Source organism: Amphiura filiformis, chromosome 1 (genome assembly GCF_039555335.1).
Source record: "Amphiura filiformis chromosome 1, Afil_fr2py, whole genome shotgun sequence".
NCBI classification, from domain to species: Eukaryota; Metazoa; Echinodermata; class Ophiuroidea; order Amphilepidida; family Amphiuridae; genus Amphiura; species Amphiura filiformis.
Genome location: NC_092628.1, coordinates 71,003,258 through 71,023,775, shown reverse-complemented (window position 1 = coordinate 71,023,775; position 20,518 = coordinate 71,003,258). Strand labels below are relative to the sequence as shown.

At 35.4% G+C, this 20,518-nt stretch overlaps 1 protein-coding gene across 1 annotated transcript in view; it reads left to right on the top strand.

The window, feature by feature from the left end:
- The window catches only part of LOC140152450 (retinal rod rhodopsin-sensitive cGMP 3',5'-cyclic phosphodiesterase subunit delta), an 80,446-nt gene extending 65,318 nt beyond the window's left edge, over positions 1–15,128 (top strand). The window contains exons 4-5 of the mRNA XM_072174770.1: positions 6,463–6,568; positions 14,606–15,128. Coding sequence (XP_072030871.1) covers positions 6,463–6,568; positions 14,606–14,687 — 188 coding nt within the window. The 3' untranslated portion in view covers positions 14,688–15,128. The remainder of the gene's footprint in view (positions 1–6,462; positions 6,569–14,605) is intronic.
- Positions 15,129–20,518: the final 5,390 nt, after the last annotated feature.

Genomic DNA, 20,518 nt, shown 5'->3' with positions numbered 1-20,518 from the left:
TCTTTCGACCGACCATTGATGCTTAGTCGATCCTTATTATTTATGAATCAATTAATTGACTATTGCTAAATGTGATAACATATAGGCCTATATATGAGTCTTTGCCTGTATTGATATTGACCAATATTAGTTAGTTGTTAGTTATTAATAACAAGCATCGGAGCAGCATCAACGTTCGATCCAAAGATCAAACAAAATTGTTTCTGGTGCCTGAATCTCCCGTTGAGTAACGCTGAGAGTAATCCCAAGTTGAGAGTAATGCCAAGTTGAGAGTAATGCCATGTTGGGTTTCACAATGGAGATTTGAATCACGCACATTGCCTTAATTCTGTGTAGAAGGGTGATTTTTCTATGTGCTGGTGACGCACCCTTGTGTCGCTACGAAATCCAACATGGCGTTACTCTCAACTTGAGACGAGACACACTATAGTAGTTAGATCCTGTGTTATATGTGTTAAACATTATGCCCTGGGCTATTGTAGACAATTGCCCTAGCTTTTCTCAAAAGATACAGCCTGCAGGTCTCTTCCCTTCACTTCCCTTCCTGCATCCAGGCATGATTAACATGGGAAACAGGATTGGAAATAAATGCGCTGTAACAAAATTGTGTAGTTACAAGCAAAATTATGGCAGTCAAGGTGCATGCCTTGTATTGTTATACCCACAGGAGATGCAGTCACTCCACATTGTTAGGAAATAGGGCTTTGTACTCCTTAAACAACCTGAAGTGTAAGTTCAGCTGAATGCCTTACTGTGCATACAGTAATGTTCTTGTTCTTTAATCTACCAAGAAGCTTCTCCACTTCCTTTCACCTTTAGTTTGGCAGTGACTTCAGTGATTTTACATGGATATGGATACAAGCATGCCAATAAACTGCCCTTGTATGTGTGTATACACTAGCCTGCCCAATTTGATATTACACCTGCAACAAGCTAAAATTGTGCACCTCTACGTCACTACCAATCTTGAGGTGAAACAATGTAATATTTATATTCTATTTCCTCTCTTAATACTAGAAATCTGGAATGAAATTGATCTACAAGAAGCACATTTCCGGTGGGCTTGTGAAATATAATCGGTCCCACCATGTTATATCACAGGTTTGCGTTGATTGGATCTGTATACACTCAATTATTAGATATGAATTGGCAGACTGACTATTTCAATTAAATCTAGCAATGACAGTTTTTATCAAAGGATGATAGTTTGTTGCAAGTCAACCAAGAAAGCGTTTTTTCCCTATTGTCAACATCGACTTGTATATCCAAGTTTTTTTCCTTAAATATAAAGCAATACTAAAAATGAAGTAATATTGAAACCATCATGAAGCAATTTCCATATTTTTGAAACAAAATCTTACACCTGTTCATGATTTCTTTTATTTCCCTCAATTTCAAGAAATCTTTTTAATTTGCCATATTGTCCTTCCATATTTTTTCAACCCATCAAGGATATTCGATAAAATTATTTATAAGAGGTGGGTCCAAGGTAATAAATTGATTTCAAAAAGACATTTCCACCTGCTATTTGCAGTTTTTACCCAACTCTATGTTGTATGATTGCTGTTTTTCCATAAATTCATATGCAATTCTTATTTACTCACCAAAATTTTGACTGCATTTTTATTTTCGATTTAAGCAAATAGGTTTTGTTTGATTTTTTCTGATGCTCAAATAAATTTCCACAAGTTTGTTTGCCATGCTATTGATCGATTGTGTAATGTTTGTTTTGTATTATAAGAAACAGACCACTGACTTACATGTTTTTGTAGCTATGGGATTTTGTCACTAGGAAGCCAGCCGTGCTGTTCTGTCCATATATCATCTCACTTGGTGTAGAGTGTTTTTGCAATGATTTAAGTTTCCAGTGAAAGGCGTTTCCAGTGAAAGGCATTTTCATTATAAAACAAGTAACAAGTTTACAACACAACATATCAATCATGTGCAAGGTAAATTTGCTATCAAATCCTAGTGAAGTGTCATTTCTCCAAAATCAGGAAATGAAAGAAACAATTTTCCAGTGAAAAGCTGCCGATCATCATTTAAGTATAAAACGAACAACGCAACATATCAATCATGTGCAAGGTAAATTTGCTATCAAATCCTGGCGAAGTATCATTTCTCCAAAGTCAGGAAATGTAAGAAACAATTGGCAATAAGTGCATGAGAAATTCTAAACAAATTTCACTTTAATTTACAAGTGCAAGCACACTTGATGATGGAAATCATATTTTGTGTTTGCCCGGGGATTCTAGACCCCATGTTTTTGTCACTGATTGATATTGAGAAAAATGATCTGGTGGGAAATATGCACAGATGCATCAGCACAGATGCATCAGTACCGCTAAGTAAACAGGATTTACTGAAAACTTGAATGATACACCATGAAGCTTCCCGTGTGTGTTCTTATTTTATTTTTTATTTTAAATGGTGGTGGAGCATGTCACATACTATGAGGATTGAGGCTGATATTCACAAGAGGGAAAATTAGTTTGTCATTGCCAGTGACTGTCTAGTGGCTGCATGGCCGGGTGATGATCACAAGTTGCCAGTATCTTGTTTTAGCAGCATATTTTGGGCATCTCAACATCTTGACTTCTCACTAGTCCAAAGGGTCGCTAGTCCGAAGGTTCTCAAGTCCGAAAACCAAATTAAGTTCCATAATCTGAAGGTTCTCTAGTCCGAATATAGAATAAGGGTTAGTGTTAGGGATAGGGTTAGGGTTAGCGAGCCTTATCTATATTTGGACTAGCGAACCCGATATTCGGACTAGCAAACCCTTTTCAGAATTCGGACTAGCGAATGGCAAATTACGTGCTCGGACTAGCGAACCTTCTGACTAAGGAGCCTTCGGACTAGGGAACCTTCGGACTAGAGAGTTGTTATCTCTCAACATGTGATGATTAATGTTTCTTCTATGAGTTACTTACAATCAGAATCTTTTTTCAATCGCTAGCTTTAACATGCTTACCATCGGAGGGTATAGAATCGGCAATCGTTCAACAGAATTGGCTCAGAGACCTTTATTTAGGACTTGTAATTTGTACGAGGTGCTTAGATATACTCCAAACAAACATTTTATGCCTCATGCTGATCAACCATTTATACATTTACGTAAACAGATGCATCAGTAGGGTTGTAGATCAAACTATTTCTTATTTTGCGTGACAAACCCAGAAATATTACTCACGGCTTGAGCTTTCGCCATCTTGGCTGATGGCTTGATCACAAGTGTTTATTGTGATCTGGTCCACTGCGTTTCCCATGGAGGTTGGATGCACTCTCACTCCCAGGGTTGAAAGTTGGTTTTAGCAGTGGATCATATACGCAGTGGACCAGATCACAACAGACACTTGTGATCAAGCTATCAGCCAAGATGGCGAAAGCTCAAGCCGTGAGTAATATTTCTGGGTTTGTCACGCAAAATAAGAAATAACCATTTATACAGTTGTGAAAAAATATACAACCAAAGAAAACATCACATCACTATTGTGTTATCATTTCTAACTATAATTTATTTAAACCAGCGCTGGTTAATTTTTATACACCTAAGAAGTAGATTCCACTTAAAATATAGTTGGTTGCGACTACCTGATTTGATAATTGATGAGCTTAAGTTGAGACTGCTATTCATCGTCATATCCATGTTGATATAATATTTCCAATAGTCAACTATCTTCTTGTTCTTCTAAATTTTATTTCAATAATTGTAGCTTTAAGAAAATACTTTTTATAGCTTTTCCATAGCAGTTTCAATATAGCCATTAGACGCTAAAAATTGCTGTAAGGTTTGAAGTAATACAGTATGGCAACTCTGCCTTCAGGTGGCTGGCTGGGCCTCAAATCTTCTTATGGGATTGAATCAAATTGATACCTAAAGTCTAATTGCATTAATGTGCCACATGCCTGAACACCACACTTGAGTTGCATTTATTTGATGTTATAGAAGTAGAGAAATCTACTGAGATTCCTTAATGTAATTGGAATATGAACATAAAAGATGCTGATATTTATTTTATCATTTGCAAATTTCGATGATGAAAAGCAAGATTTTGAAGCACACTTGATGATGGAAATCATATTTTGTGTTTGCCCGGGGATTCTAGACCCCATGTTTTTGTCACTGATCGATATTGAGAAAAATGATCTGGTGGGAAATATGCACAGATGCATCAGCACAGATGCATCAGTACCGCTAAGTAAACAGGATTTACTGAAAACTTGAATGATACACCATGAAGCTTCCCGTGTGTGTTCTTATTTTATTTTTTATTTTAAATGGTGGTGGAGCATGTCACATACTATGAGGATTGAGGCTGATATTTACAAGAGGGAAAATTAGTTTGTCATTGCCAGTGACTGTCTAGTGGCTGCATGGCCGGGTGATGATCACAGGTTGCCAGTATCTTGTTTTAGCAGCATATTTTGGGCATCTCAACATCTTGACTTCTCTCTAGTCAGAAGGGTCGCTAGTCCGAAGGTTCTCAAGTCCGAAAACCAAATTAAGTTCCATAATCTGAAGGTTCTCTAGTCCGAATATAGAATAAGGGTTAGTGTTAGGGATAGGGTTAGGGTTAGCGAGCCTTATCTATATTTGGACTAGAGAACCTTATTTATTATTCGGACTAGCGAACCCTCCGACTAGCGAACCCGATATTCGGACTATCAAACCTTTTTCAGAATTCGGACTAGCGAATGGCAAATTACGTGTTCGGACTAGCGAACCTTCTGACTAAGGAGCCTTTGGACTAGGGAACCTTCGGACTAGAGAGTTGTTATCTCTCAACATGTGATGATTAATGTTTCTTCTATGAGTTACTTACAATCAGAATCTTTTTTCAATCGCTAGCTTTAACATGCTTACCATCGGAGGGTATAGAATCGGCAATCGTTCAACAGAATTGGCTCAGAGACCTTTATTTAGGACTTGTAATTTGTACGAGGTGCTTAGATATACTCCAAACAAACATTTTATGCCTCATGCTGATCAACCATTTATACATTTCCGTAAACAGATGCATCAGTAGGGTTGTAGATCAAACTATTTCTTATTTTGCGTGACAAACCCAGAAATATTACTCACGGCTTGAGCTTTCGCCATCTTGGCTGATGGCTTGATCACAAGTGTTTATTGTGATCTGGTCCACTGCGTTTCCCGCGGAGGTTGGATGCACTCTCACTCCCAGGGCTGAAAGTTGGGCAGTTTAGACGCAGTGGACCAGATCACAACAGACACTTGTGATCAAGCCATCAGCCAAGATGGCGAAAGCTCAAGCCGTGAGTAATATTTCTGGGTTTGTCACGCAAAATAAGAAATAACCATTTATACAGTTGTGAAAAAATATACAACCAAAGAAAACATCACATCACTATTGTGTTATCATTTCTAACTATAATTTATTTAAACCAGCGCTGGTTAGTTTTTATACACCTAAGAAGTAGATTCCACTTAAAATATAGTTGGTTGCGACTACCTGATTTGATAATTGATGAGCTTAAGTTGAGACTGCTATTCATCATCATATCCATGTTGATATAATATTTCCAATAGTCAACTATCTTCTTGTTCTTCTAAATTTTATTTCAATAATTGTAGCTTTAAGAAAATACTTTTTATAGCTTTTCCATAGCAGTTTCAATATAGCCATTAGACGCTAAAATTGCTGTAAGGTTTGAAGTAATACAGTATGGCAACTCTGCCTTCAGGTGGCTGGCTGGGCCTCAAATCTTCTTATGGGATTGAATCGAATTGATACCTAAAGTCTAATTGCATTAATGTGCCACATGCCTGAACACCACACTTTAGTTGCATTTATTTGATGTTATAGAAGTAGAGAAATCTACTGAGATTCCTTAATGTAATTGGAATATGAACATAAAAGATGCTGATATTTATTTTATCATTTGCAAATTTTGATGATGAAAAGCAAGATTTTGAAATTATACATGAACTAAATCTTTGATTTGGTGTTTTAATAAACTGCATACATTACCAAGTTGGTTCATGCTTTTCAATGCAAGTACATGTGGGAAATTAAAGCTGAAAATTTGAAAGAAGTATTTGATTTGTTATAATGTAGCAATAGTAGTTTTAAACAATTGAAAACATACATACATAAAGGTACACACATACACATACCAGGATGTTTTATTCCCCTGTTCTAGGCATAGTGGGAGTACATGTAAGTTCATATATTTGTCTCTTCTTTTACCAATTTGAATTGATCGTCCACAAACGTATGTCAAGATGTTTTAGGGATCAATGACATATTTGCAATTATGTGTTGGGTGTGGAAAGTGCAGTTTGAGTTATAATAAAACATGTGTATCTAGTTGATATTAAATGTTACAGATTTCAACAAAAATCAACTATTTGAAAAAATAAATGTTTCCTTTGCCCATCCCTTCATTCAAAGATAATATGTAGTTTACATATGTATTTTTGTATTGCATTTTTCACAGAGTGGTTCTTTGATTTTGGTTTTGTAATACCCAACTCCACAAACACGTGGCAGTCCTTAATTGAAGCAGCTCCAGAAAGCCAAATGATGCCTGCAAGTGTACTCAGGTATGTATGTCATGTCAACTCAGGTATATGACAAATAGATGTTGTATACATGTAAATGCAAACTTCTTGAATATAGGTACAAGTTCCTGGATGGAGCAAATCCAGAAAGCCAATGATGTCTGCAAGTGTACTCCGGTATGTATGTCATGTCAACTCAGGTATATGTGTACATCCATATCAAAACGATGCACTTGTCGGCTGCTACATGTGCCTCATTTCACATAATAGCTAGGAATAAATACCAGACTCATCTCAAGTGGAGGTCACTTCAAATCATCCCCAAGTGACATGGTTATGGAATGTTCACTGTATTAAGGGCAGAGTAATGGGAGAGAACATGGACCTTTTCGAGCTTCATTATTTCTGAATTGTATGTCCAAAGTATATAAAACTATACATTTTTAGAAAGGAAATGAGTCAAGGAATCCCATGGTGACGTCAGATTTGTTCAAAAATCTTGAGTTTTTGAGAAAATCACAAAAATTCACTTTTTTACCCCAATATTTTTGTGACAACTTAGAAAAAAATCCGTTCGGAGTAAAAAAAAATCAGTTAGCTTTTCATGAAGAAGAGACATGAACTTAGGGAAGGTTTTTAATTTTTTGAAATTCGTCTCTTTTTGAAATATTGAAAAAAACATGTGAAAAAAGCCATTTTGTCACTCTATTAAGCTAAAATTGCACATAATGCTGTATATTTTTGTTTAAAACAAATATTTTGAAAAAATGAAAAAACCTTCCCTAGACTTTGATGTACTCTAAAGGATAGTGCAAAAAGTTTACCCTTTGCTTGCATATTTTTCGAGTTACCTTGTCACAAAAATCGCATAATATTGTCAAAAGTGAACTCTGAGAAATCGACGTTTTAGTAAAAATGTCAAAATTCTGCACAAAACGTCCTTAAATTTTAAAACGGTAAGACTTTCACACTTTTAAAAGCTGTATCTGGTGCATGGTCTAAATATGCATCTTTTTGCACCAATGAATCTATAATGTCTGCTTTCAGTGCGTCAAAATTCAAAATAATTAAAAAATCTAAGTGGCATTTTGACTGCAAATTTTTGTTTTGTTTACATCACATTTGCTGGCGTGAACAACATACCGAATGCGCCTTGACTGCGTTGGACATACGCCAAGAGAGTTGCGCTGGCGTCACACACGCGACGCTTGAATCGCGCGTAATCACAATATTTCTCGCATTCAGCGCATTTCTGACTCATTTTTTCCCGCCAATTTACTCAGCTGTCTTGAGCCATGTGACTTTTTAGAGTTGAAAAGAGTGAAATAAATCAAGCAAAAATACGAACAAATATTAGCAAGTTGTAATTTATCAGTTTCAAGTTAAAGAATACATCTTAGTGTTGATAAATATCAAAAAATCTCAAATTCGGTCGTAGACGAATGTGTCTTCCATTACTCTGGCCTTAATAAGCCATGTCACTTGGGGATGATATAAAGTGACCCCCACTTGAATTGAGTCTGGTATTTATTCCCAGTTATTATGTGAAATGAGACACATGTAGCAGCTGACAAGTGCATCCATTTGATATGGATGTACACATATGACAAATAGATGTTGTATAATGCAAACTTCTTGGATATAGGTACAAGCTCCTGGGTGGAGCAAATCCAGAAAGCCAAATGATGTCTGCAAGTGTACTCAGGTATGTATGTTATGCCAACTCAGGTATATGACAAATAGTTGTTGTATAAATGCAAACTTCTTGGATGTAGGTACAAGCCAGGCCGCGACAAATCGCCTGTCCGATAGCCCGGGGCAATCAAATTTTTTGTCGGGCAACTAAAACTCTGAAGAGCTGTGCCCGATCGGGCAAGACTAAAATAAAACCAATTAAAGCTTGATGATGCCAAAAGGAGTATTTCTGTCAAACCTGGCGTGTTCACAGAAGTAAAAAACAGTCGAAACCAAGTAGAAAACTTCTTGAAAAGGCCCTCAAATTTTTCCGATGCTACATGTAGCACTCATATCCATACCAGACATATATGCTAATGAAATGACGTTCGTGACGTATTGGTTGTAAACTATAGTTTAGCCAATTACAGAAACTGTTTCGTGCATATATAATGAGTTTTTATAACGTCAATGACCATGTATTTGCATGTACATCGAGATTGAGACGTGTTAGTGGTTGGCAAAATACGTAAATCGCCGTGACTTTACTGACAAAATTTCACATAAAATGCACATTTTTTCCACAAGAAACAAACAGTATTAATTGAATGCATATGAAATGTTTATTTTTATAGTGGTTTCATGAATACTCATTTATGTATCAACTTAACCGAGAAAGTATCGGCTTTCCGCAAGAATGAAACTGCCAAATTCGACGTACTTACGACTACGAGTTACATGCACTGCATGATGTGACTTTGCTGACAATTGTTGCCGGGAATATGGGTAATTTTCGGGCAATTTCGGGCAACCAATTTTTGACTATTGCCTGCCCGATCGGGCAAGCTAAAAAATAAAATTTGTCGCGGCCTGGTACAAGCTCCTGGATGGAGCATATCCAGAAAGCCAAATGATGCCTGCAAGTGTACTCAGGTATGTATGTTATGTCAACTCAGGTATATGACAAATAGTTGTTGTATAAATGCAAACTTCTTGGATGTAGGTACAAGCTCCTGGATGGAGCATATCCAGAAAGCCAGATGATGCCTGCAAGTGTACTTGTGTAAATGCAAACTTCTTGGATATAGGTACAAGCTCCTGGATGGAGCAAATCCAGAAAGCCAATGATGTCTGCAAGTGTACTCCGGTATGTATGTTATGTCAACTCAGGTATATGACAAATAGTTGTTGTGTAAATGCAAACTTCTTGGATATAGGTACAAGCTCCTGGATGGAGCATATCCAGAAAGGAAAATGATGCCTGCAAGTGTACTCGGATATGTATGTTACTCAACTCAGGTATTCAGTACTCATGACACATAGTAGTTATGCAAACATCTTGGATATAGGTACTAGCTCTCCTGGATGGAGCATATCCAGAAAGGAAAATGCAAGTGCACTGGAATATGTATGTTACTCAACTCGGGTATTCCGTACTCATGACAAATAGTAGTTACGCAAACATCTTGGATATAGCTCTCCTGGATGGAGCAGCTCCAAAAAGGCAAATGATGCCTGCAAGTGTACTCCGGTATGTATGTTACTCAACTCAGGTATCCAGTACTCATGACAAAGAGTAGTTATGCAAACTACTCGGATATATATGTACTAGGTCCTGGATGGAGCAGCTCCCGAAAGCCAACCGATGCTTGCAAACAAAGTGCAAGGTTACTCAGGTATGTATGTAATAGTCATTATGCAAACTTCTGAGTTCGTGGTACAATGTACTAGCTCCTGAATTAATTTCACTACAAGTTATGATTGATGTGTTTCAAAATCTAAATAATTATGACACATCATTAAACCAATGTCATGAAGGAATTTTGTTAGTCATCCTAGGCAATAGAGGACAGTAACCCGTAACTTAACAGCACGTAAAGAGCACACTCTGAATTTTACAATGGGTTACTTTTGATGGGATTAAGAAACAAATTTTTTGAGTATGTACTCAAGCAAACATAATCATGAAACTGGTTTATCATTAAGTCTATACTCAGGTTTGTTCTCAATACGTAGATCCTTAAATTCCTTCGTACAAGGAATAGTCTTTTAGCCTAATAATATAGGCTTTTCGCATATTAATAATAGATACAGCTCGAAGGTTAATCCAGCTCGGAGGTTTTACAATATGCATATTGTATTGTGGGGAGGAATTTTGGTCAAACTGGCTTCGGTATATAACCCAGGATCCACATAAATATGCCGAATATACATGTGTTTTCCAAAAGTCTAGTGTACTGAAGGATTTAAAGAGGTAAGTATACTCAGTCAACCTTGTGTAAATACCAGTTCACTTGTCAGTGTACACATCCAGGTATTGGAATTTACTACTACGCATTTCATATACTTCAGTAGTGGCTAACCTGTCATTTGCTCAAGTAGTGTGTACTTGGATTTATACTAGAGAATGTAACCGGGTAAGTGCATTATGGTGTGTACTTCAATATAATTACTTGGACAACAGTACTGACCTGTCTGTTAATCATAGTCTGTGTACTTGTATGCTGGAGGGGGATGTGTGTATGATAAAATTGGTAAACTTTTACCTTTTTCTTGAATGGCATTGCAAAGGTACATTAAAGTCAGTATCTCGAGGAGTTGACTGAAGGAGCCTACTCCAAGAACCGGTTCAATCAAAGCTCCAATGGAAGTTTAAAAGAGATCTTGTGATTCTTGGAAATATATTTTTACCTGTTAGTAACTGAAATATGCAACACCTTCTACCATTTGTTGGTTTTCATAACATGTCACCAGGTATTCAGCTGCTGAAACATTAAAGCAGATGTTGTCAGAAAGAATATTGTAATAGCTATTCCTAAACATTCTCCCATACGGACAAAACAAGCATTAAACAGGTGTATTTGTTGCCTTGAATAAGTGCTATTTTAAATGACCAAAACTATTCATACAATCCGATTTTGATTAAGTATTAGTGGTATTAGTACTCAACCTGCTGTTTATAATTTTCTACACAAAATAAGATGAGAACTAATAGTTTTGATTGTAGCATGGAAGAAAATAATGTAACATTCATTGTATTTTGTAACTGTGTGTATTTAAAAATAAACTAATAGAATATATTTAAAAATAAACTAATATATTGAATTAAATTGGGTACAAAATAGTCTTAATGATGATAAGTACTCCTATCAATAATTAAAATGATCCCCCAGATAGCTGTAATTAATTGACAATTCATTAAAGGCAGGGAATAATTGCAATTTTCAGACATCACAAGGCCAAATTGCTTTCAAATGAGTTAAAAACTGCAATTAGGATTTGTTTCTGAAGTGCATTTCTCACGGTAGACATCAATTTGTGTCACCAGGTTGGAAGGAATTATAATCCTTTCATTAAGTGTGGCTTTTAGGAATGAATAAATTATTAAAGAAATCAGAAAGAACTTTATTTAGTTTGCTGATTTGATTTGTTTATTTTTATTTTCTATTTAATTATTTAATTGCAATGATATAATCTAGAGGACAACTTCTTTACAACTATTATAAACCAAACAAAAGAAACACAAATGTGCCCAATAATGATTTTCAAAAGTACATACATGCTTTTCTCTGACTTCCGTGCCTGAGTTTATGGGGTATGCTTATTTCTGATTCCATTTCTCTCAGTCTCTGTGTCCCTTTCCCTCTATCTTCAATTTTCCATCAAAACTGAATGGAAATCTCCAGACTTAATAGATTTGTCCCATATATCCTCTAAATGATAAAATGGTCATAATGACACAGTCATTATCTTCTTCCATGAGAGCATTTATAACCATTTTCAGTTTGTCATTAAATGCAGGTTTTCCGTCCTGGGGTCATATGTTTAAGTGAAAACGCTTGACATGATAGATGGCATACCATAAATATGCTAGTACTAGTTTATTAATGCGCACCTGTTACGATTACATGCCCCATTTAGATGCCTTATACAGGAAGTATTTAATGACAATCTCTTCTTTTTTAATGTTTTTTACCCTCATTTATATCATCTGTGAATTAGGAGAGTGACACTTGTATTCAATACATCTGAGCTAAAAGAAGTTGCAAATTGTATCACTTTTTTTTATTTTTGCACTGAAAATGTAAAAGTTAAACATGTTAGTTTGTCATTTATTTTTTCGTTTTATAAATATGATCAGAATTGTATACAGGTTGATTAAGGATCTAGTTAAGTTTTTATTTTGGAAATGCAGTGCAGAAGTTATTATGATTCTCAATGTTAAAACCTTATGTTTGTTCTAAACATACATTGTTTATTTGGTATTTCATAATAACCTTAATATAAACATAAACTAAAAGATTAAAAGCATAGAAAGCACTTGAGCCCTACAACCGAGTGTATTGCCGGTGCTGAATATCAATACTTCATGGGGCTGATGTAAGGTTGAACATACAAATTTCATGAATGAGGTCAGAGAGTGCAAAAATGTCAATTCTAAACATGACCAGAGTAAAACATACTAGCTTAAGTAAATATATTACACAAATGTGTAGTTACCCATCTGTCCACACACAGTCACACATTTCCCATACTGATATTAGAATGATAATATAATATTTTCACTAGGGTCTTTACAGGAACTGTAGAAATCTGAATGTGTCTTTGAAGGGTGCATTCCACCAGATCTGTTAAAGCGGCTTCTGGCAAAAGTTTATTCATGCCTATAATAGTGCAAAATCGGTACAATATTTACAATTTCAGTGTTGAAAATTATGTTTACTAGAACAGTTGAATGTAATCTGTACAAATTTGACAAGAAAATGCAACATTTTGAGTGATGTTTATGATTATGTGCACATAAAACACAAGGCCAAAAGCTGTTAGCAATCAGATTAAAACACACAAAAATCATGCTTTTTAATTCATCACTAATTTTCTCAAAAAGTCAGATGAAAAATGTGGAGTCAATTTCAGATATGATATGCAGGACTCTATTCCGATTTAAAAGATGATATCAAATATATATTTCAAAACGAGAGGTAACTTGGACTTACAGCCGAAAATGTGATCCCTATTTTTTAAGTAAGGTCTATGTAAAGCTCGTGGTATGAACCCTTACCATTACCTATTTATAATACAATTACAAATTTTTAAAGGAGAAAAATGTACGTAAAAATAATGATCTTCTGTCAATTGAATATGAATATGTCATTTCCTTCTTTATGTAATGAGTGTGAAATGTGGCAATCATGGAAACTATAGACCTGTTTCATAGTTGTTATGAAAGCACCATGCAGTGATGCACAAAACAACAACAGTTTATTGTACTTAGAAAAAACTGAAAATGGCAATGTGCTAACATTACACCAAGTTAAAAGCTGGATCATGATTGAATTTTGTACTTAATGTCTTGTATTGATACAATATGGTTTAGATGTAAGAGGCCATAGTTTGGTTAAAAGATTGATATTTGCTATTTAAGGCACTGAATTAGACATGTTTGATTAGGTTCTTTGAACATTGCAATCACTTTTTACTCAATATAATCTATACATGAGTGGCACTTTACCGGTTGCCTTGACAATCCAATATTTTTTTATCACATTCATGGATATTTTCACCACAAGGATGATCTCATGAGGTAAATAATTACCTGCAAGCCTCATGAAACTTTGCTCCATGGACTCTTGATAACAAATTCAAGAAATGAAGACATTAATTAAAGACTCACCTGTGCTGTGCCTTTTTGTGCTGTAATGCAGGTGGCATCATTACTATAGTCATTGTCCTTTTAATTACATTATTATATTTTGATGAATCCAAGTGTGTAAAAATATTGGATCCAAAACATAATAATGATCAAATTGATGCTTTACGCCCAATATTTATTGGTCTCGCTATGAGTTTTAAAATATTGGACTCACTACGCTTTAGTCAATATTTTAAAACTCATAGCTCGACTCAATAAATATGGGCTCAATCGATCCAATTTTATATCATTAGTGTGCAAAACAAGTACATAGTAAGCAAAAACAAAGATTGTACAGTCTCTGGAATGACATCATCTTAAAATTAGTGTGCAAAATCTATTGCAATAATCTTCACAAAAGCAAAACATACTGTACATTTTCTGGAATGACATCTTACACACGCTTAGCACTACTTTTGGGCTCTGTTGCTTTAGTATACTATCCAGAGAGGTTGCGCCAAGGGTCACAGATTGTGGCTGGCACACACTAAGAACAAGTGGATCACTTAATAGTTTTAGACTGTGTAACATGTAATTAAATGGTAAATAGGGGATCTTAAATACAAAGCCATTCTCATTCTTGTAAGAATTGAGTTGGTGATTCTCAAGGAGTTCTTAACCCTAATTCAAGGTATCCCTGATGTCAAAGATGTTGATGTCTCTTTCACATCTAATTGTTATTTTTCTTTTTTTTTCTTTTCTTTCTTTTACAGTGGTAATGTTGTCATAGAAACCAGGTTTTACGATGAACATCTTTTAGTAAGCACATCCAAAGTCAGGTTATACTACGTATGACAGGCAATGTACTAATGTACACCAACTTATCACTAGAAACACCTTGTATATAAATATTAATTACCTTGTGTAGTCTCTTACACAGGGTGTGTTATACTTGATTCAGTCTCACAATGACAGTTTATTATAATTGAAGACCGAATTAAAAAGACTAGTTTGCGTCTGACGTCACGGCAAAGGCGCGACGTGATTGGTTGCTGGCCTGCGCAGTACAGCATTTTTGGTCTGGTTGACAGGACGTCATACGCAAACTAGTCTTTTTAATTCGGTCTTCAATTATAATCATTTACTGGGGACTAATATAGATATCTGTTTGATTCAGTACTGCTTGGATCTCTGTTTGTTTTAGTATTTTTAATTTTATTTTATTCAAATTGTGACCAAACTTGATATGTTCTAATTTATGTTGAATCTCTTATATTTTTGTTTTTTATGTTTTGTTTTGTTTTGTTGATAGCAAATTGAGTTAACCTATGGTACCAAGCATACACCTTTTATGCAACTTGATGATCAGTAAAATGATGTAAAAAGTGTTTGTGTGAGACTGAATCAAGTATAAAGACTCATTGCAACATAAAGGGTGACTTGATGGAGTATGTTTGTTTCAATATCAGTATTTTCCATGAATTGAAACAAACATATTCTCCTGTCCCCCTTACAGTTACAATGGTAAAGTCCATGCTATTCTTGGCATACTAAATTGTGTGATTTAATGAGGAGAATTAGTATAAGAGGGAAGACTATCAAGAAAATTGCATTTTCAACAAATTTCAATATTTTTATACCTTATTCACCAATGTTTTAGTACACTCTGAATGGGTATAGTTTAAAACATATGGTCTGCTGTGTATGTACATGTAGAAGCAATATATAGTTAATTTACATGGCTAATTTATGAAATATATAATGTATTTGGTTTATTTTGACTTAGCAAATTTAACAGTTATCAGTTGTTGGCACTTGCAGCTCATATCTTTATTTTGATGCTTTAAAAAACCACAGAAGTGAAATACTCAAAAATTACAACCATAATATTTTTAATGATATTAAAGGTGAATCTCCCCAATGTATAAATACAATGTGCACAGTAGAACTGCTCCAATAATACGGTGGTAATTGCACAGTTCCATTACTTGCTGCCTGTCGTAACCTAATGTCGCACATGCTGATGGTTACTAACATGTAAGAACCCATGAAATGCTCTAGAAGTGCTTTAAAAGGACTCTGACAGTGTTCACTCTCTCCAGAAATTTGATGCCTATGGAAGTATTTTAGTCTTAAAACCAGCCAGATTTTGGCAAAAACTGTACTGTTTGCTCCAAATCTCACTTTGACTGCAACAAGTGACTTCATGGTAAACACTGCTCTAAATTCCACATCCAGATAAGCACCTGCTTCAGATTGATCCAAATGGGTTATTCCAGTGTTCCACCCCCTATGGAAGACATGACCTTAATCGCCCAGACGGGGAATGTGAATTTCAAATGGGGTTACCGAAATGTGTGACTCCATTTGAAATGCACACTCCATGTGTTGGAAATTAAGGGTTTGTCTTCTACAGAGGGTGTATGGATTTCAAGTAGAATAGCCCAGTGTTGACCATTATGCATTGCTCACTAATGCAGACAGGATGAACATTATTTGAACAAAACCAGGTACAGGTATTACCAAGTTTGATGTAATCAAGTGTGTTGACTATTTATTTCCGCTGTTACATTGTGAAAATAAGTTATCAAATAATTGTCATTAAATCCATTATAGTGATTCCCAGTGTTGACCATTATGCATTGCTCACTAATACATGGACAGGATGAACATTATTTGAACAAAATTAGGTACAGGTATTTCCAAGTTTGTAATCAAGTGTGTTGACTATTAACTTCCGCTGTTACATTGTTGTGAAAATAAGTTATCAAAGAATTGTCATTTTCCATTACAGTGATTCAAAAAGATGTGAACAAGCCAAAACCAAATTGATTAGCAGAGTGTTATTGTAACAATTATATAACATCTCAAAACATGTTGCCCCATAGCATATGATCTGAGGAATAAAATCATGCACTGTCTTGTTATAGAAATTTAAAATATAAAAGCTTAAATGACACTTTTGAATTTGTTTACATGTGAGACTTTTTGTGTTTACATATCACATAAAATGAGTGTATTGTAAAGATAAATGTGCAGTGTGTAATAGCAGTCTTGCGTGTGTGCATTGACTGCAAACACGCAAGGACACATTAACTGAAATCACACAACTGCTCAGAATTGTAGAATCCAAAATGATCCAAGGCTGAGCTGTCACCGGTAATTCAGTGAAAACGCTATGAATTAATGTCCCAAGTGTTTTGTTTTAATTCAGAGCATCTCATTTAGAAAGCATCAATTGTTCATTTGAAGCCAGCGATGGTGAACAATTTAACTCTTAAGTACTCCTTGTGACTGACTGGCACCAAAGGGCAGCAGCATAATACTTTATTCATCCGTCACACTCTTATTGATATGTTTGTTTAGCAACTTGCAATAACAAAATATATAGTGATCATAATAGCCAGGTTGCAGTCAAAAGACGTACTGCTGTATGTTGATGTAAATACTGTGCTTGAATTGAGATTGAAAGGGTCAAATGCAGCCGTTTGTGTGATTGATGTAATAAGTATGCTAGGCACATCTTTTTGTATTTCTGATTTGACATAAATGTGCCACACAACCACAGTAACCTTCAATGTGGCACTGACCAGATATATCTCTGTAATTTCTAAAGATAATTTGGTGTATCTTATGCTAGGATATGTACCAAGAAATGGGAAAAACATGCATTATGATCAGGCCTTGCAATTACCAGTAGTAAGTGGACAGTGTATGCTTATTACATTCTTTTGTTAAAGTCATAATGTACAATTTCCGTCAAATTTTTATTTTGTTATTCTACACAAAAATGCTGAAATAATATTAGTTATAACCGTCAGGAAGGGTTTGTATCCATTTTTAGCAAGAATAATGAGGTAGAATGAGAGAAACCTCACTGGTAAAGCCATAAATGGACAATTTCCATCAAATGTTGATTTTGGTATTCTTCACCAGCACAGTCATACCAGTAATAACTGTGTTAGGAAGAGTTTCTATCCATTTAAAGTCAAAATAATGAGGTAGAAATTATGAAAGAAACCTCACTGGCTATCTTGGTCATATAACCAGGGATGATATAACATAGAGCTCTGTGGTGATGTAATGTCATAATTCTCCTATAAACAAAACAAATTTGACTGATTCTATTTAGTTGGGATATATATAAACATAACAAATGTGCCAAAAAAATCAGGTTTGAAAAAAACAAAAACAATTTTATTTGAAAAGATTGTTCATTATGGCTTTAAGAACCATACATTTTATCCTGTATGGCATGCTGGAAATTGCAGTCTACATGCAGTCAGTCACATCAAAAGGTAGCATACATTGATACCTTGTAAAAACACACTTGAGTCTTTGGAGAAGATTGACACAGGCTGTGGAACATCATTTTCAAATTGCCAACTTTAGTAACTGGAGTATAGTAAACAATAGAGTAATATTAGAATAATCAAGGTAATATGTGATGTGATCAAGCAAAATCAGTTGAAAGTCGAAAATATTGATTTTGAGATATAGCCAAACAAAGGAAATATGTCCTTTTGTTTCCTATTGTTTTGGAAACTCTTTAACTGCTCATATCTTTGGAACTGGTTTTCCATATTCAATGGGATTTTCTGCAAAATGTAGCTTTGCAGATGCTCTTTACGATCCTATAAGAAACTGAAAATTGAATATGTCCGACTTCAGACTGATTTTGCTTGATCACACCACATATGATTCAAGTGTTTTCAGTGGCACAGTTTTGTGGAGCAAAAGTGAATCAATTCTTAACAGCTTAATCAGTTTGTAGAATTTCATTAAAGTTTCAGATTGCATCCATACAGATTAGTATCACAAGAATTGATTCATAGATGTTCACCAAAACTCTTGGCATTTCATCATGCCTTAATGTCTTAGTATCTTAATATATACACATTAGTAATTCACTATGTTAGACTGTACAGAGAGAAGTCTGTGTAAGAGACAATCATTATCTTTCCTTTTTTGTCATACTTTTTCTATTCAGCTGATGAGATGTTGCTATAAAATTCTGTGAGTCATTTTACTGTAAAAGATGATATAATGTTGGTGTGATGTATCCTCGAGATATTTTTGCCAGCAGCGACTTCAGATTCAGATGTGTGTAGCGAGACATACTTGTAACAAATGAATTCAGTGAAATTTTTTCATTGAATGTAGCGATACAATGCGGAAAACTGCCTTATTTTTCTTCCTATTCCTATTAGTTGTCTCCCATTGGTACAAAGAAAGTTGAGGATAAGAAGTGTTCAAGTTACTCACGTCACTCTTACTATAATAGTCAATTTAATAGTCCATTTGTCTTCCTCTAGCGAGTGATGTCAGTACTTTGTGCATGTACAGATGTACTGCCTTTGATAAACAAACATGCAAATTCTTTGAGTCAACACATGTGATTTAAAAGTACGTGCACTGGAGCACGCACTGACGTCATTCTCTCAAGGAAGTCAAATGGACTATAACTGTTTTTTGATCAATTCAATCGGAAAATTTGTTGCAATCATTAATGGTAAACGTAAATCACAATTTACTGATCTTAGTCTATAATAAGTGTCAACAAAATTGTAATCTCCAGTGTTGTAGTCGAGTCCTCGTCATCCGAGTCCGAGTCCTTGGTGTCCGAGTCCAAGTCCGAGTCCGAGTCCCTACCAATTTCTGATGTCCGAGTCCGAGTCCGAGTCCTCAATGTTCGAGTCCGAGTCCGAGTCCGAGTCCTTATGTATAAATTCAAGCCCCGGGATTTTCACCAATACTTTATCAATGTAGGCCTAAACTTAAACCAAAAATTTAGTTCTATATTTTATTCTTGTAAATACATAATTTGCTAGTCCCACCTAGCATGCCTAGTATTGTTTTGGGGCTGTGCAATAATTATGCAGAGCGTGAGGAGGGGTGAAATTGCAAAAAAATGCTTATCCACTCTCGGCGTGCCAAAATTGCTTGCCCCCCCCAAAATTCTTTGCACTCTCTTTTGCACATGCCATTTTTTTGGGATCCCAATTTATGTTGCGAGCGCAGCTAGCAGGAAAATTTACATATGTAAGCGTTTCCGTACTGTTTTCTAAACTTTTTTAGAGCGTTTTATATAAAATGTGCCCCAAATGTGCAAAAATTGCTTGTTCCCCCCTCTCGGTTTGCCAAAAATTGCTTCCACCCTCCCATTCGATCGGCCAAAAAATTCTTACCCCCAATTTTACCTTACCCCAATGCTCATAATTTTTGCTCACTTCCTTAGGTAGCATAGCTTGGAAACAGAGTATACAAAATATATAGTTTATGACTTGTTGTACAATTTATCTATAAATTATACGGGTCATGTGTTGAATTTTTGTGTGTCATACTTATCCAATATCAATGGAAATTAATGGGTACCAATCATTTTGATACAACTTGTAATCACAGACTCACAGTAACTTATTAGGCTTGTTTTTAAAGAGGCAAAAGATGCAATATGACGATCAAAATATGATGTTACTACCAAACTTCAGGTGCCAAACGATGGGATGTTGGATCTGGCTGTAGGCCGGGGCTGTAGGCCGATGCAGTATTATTCTGAGGGTGGGGGTCACTTACAAATAAAGGTGGTATGGGTATGTGCGGCGGTCCAGGGTCCTTTTTTCAGGCTCTCCGGCAGTTCCTTAGACCCATCACATTTGTATCATGCTCCAGTTCATTGAGCCTAA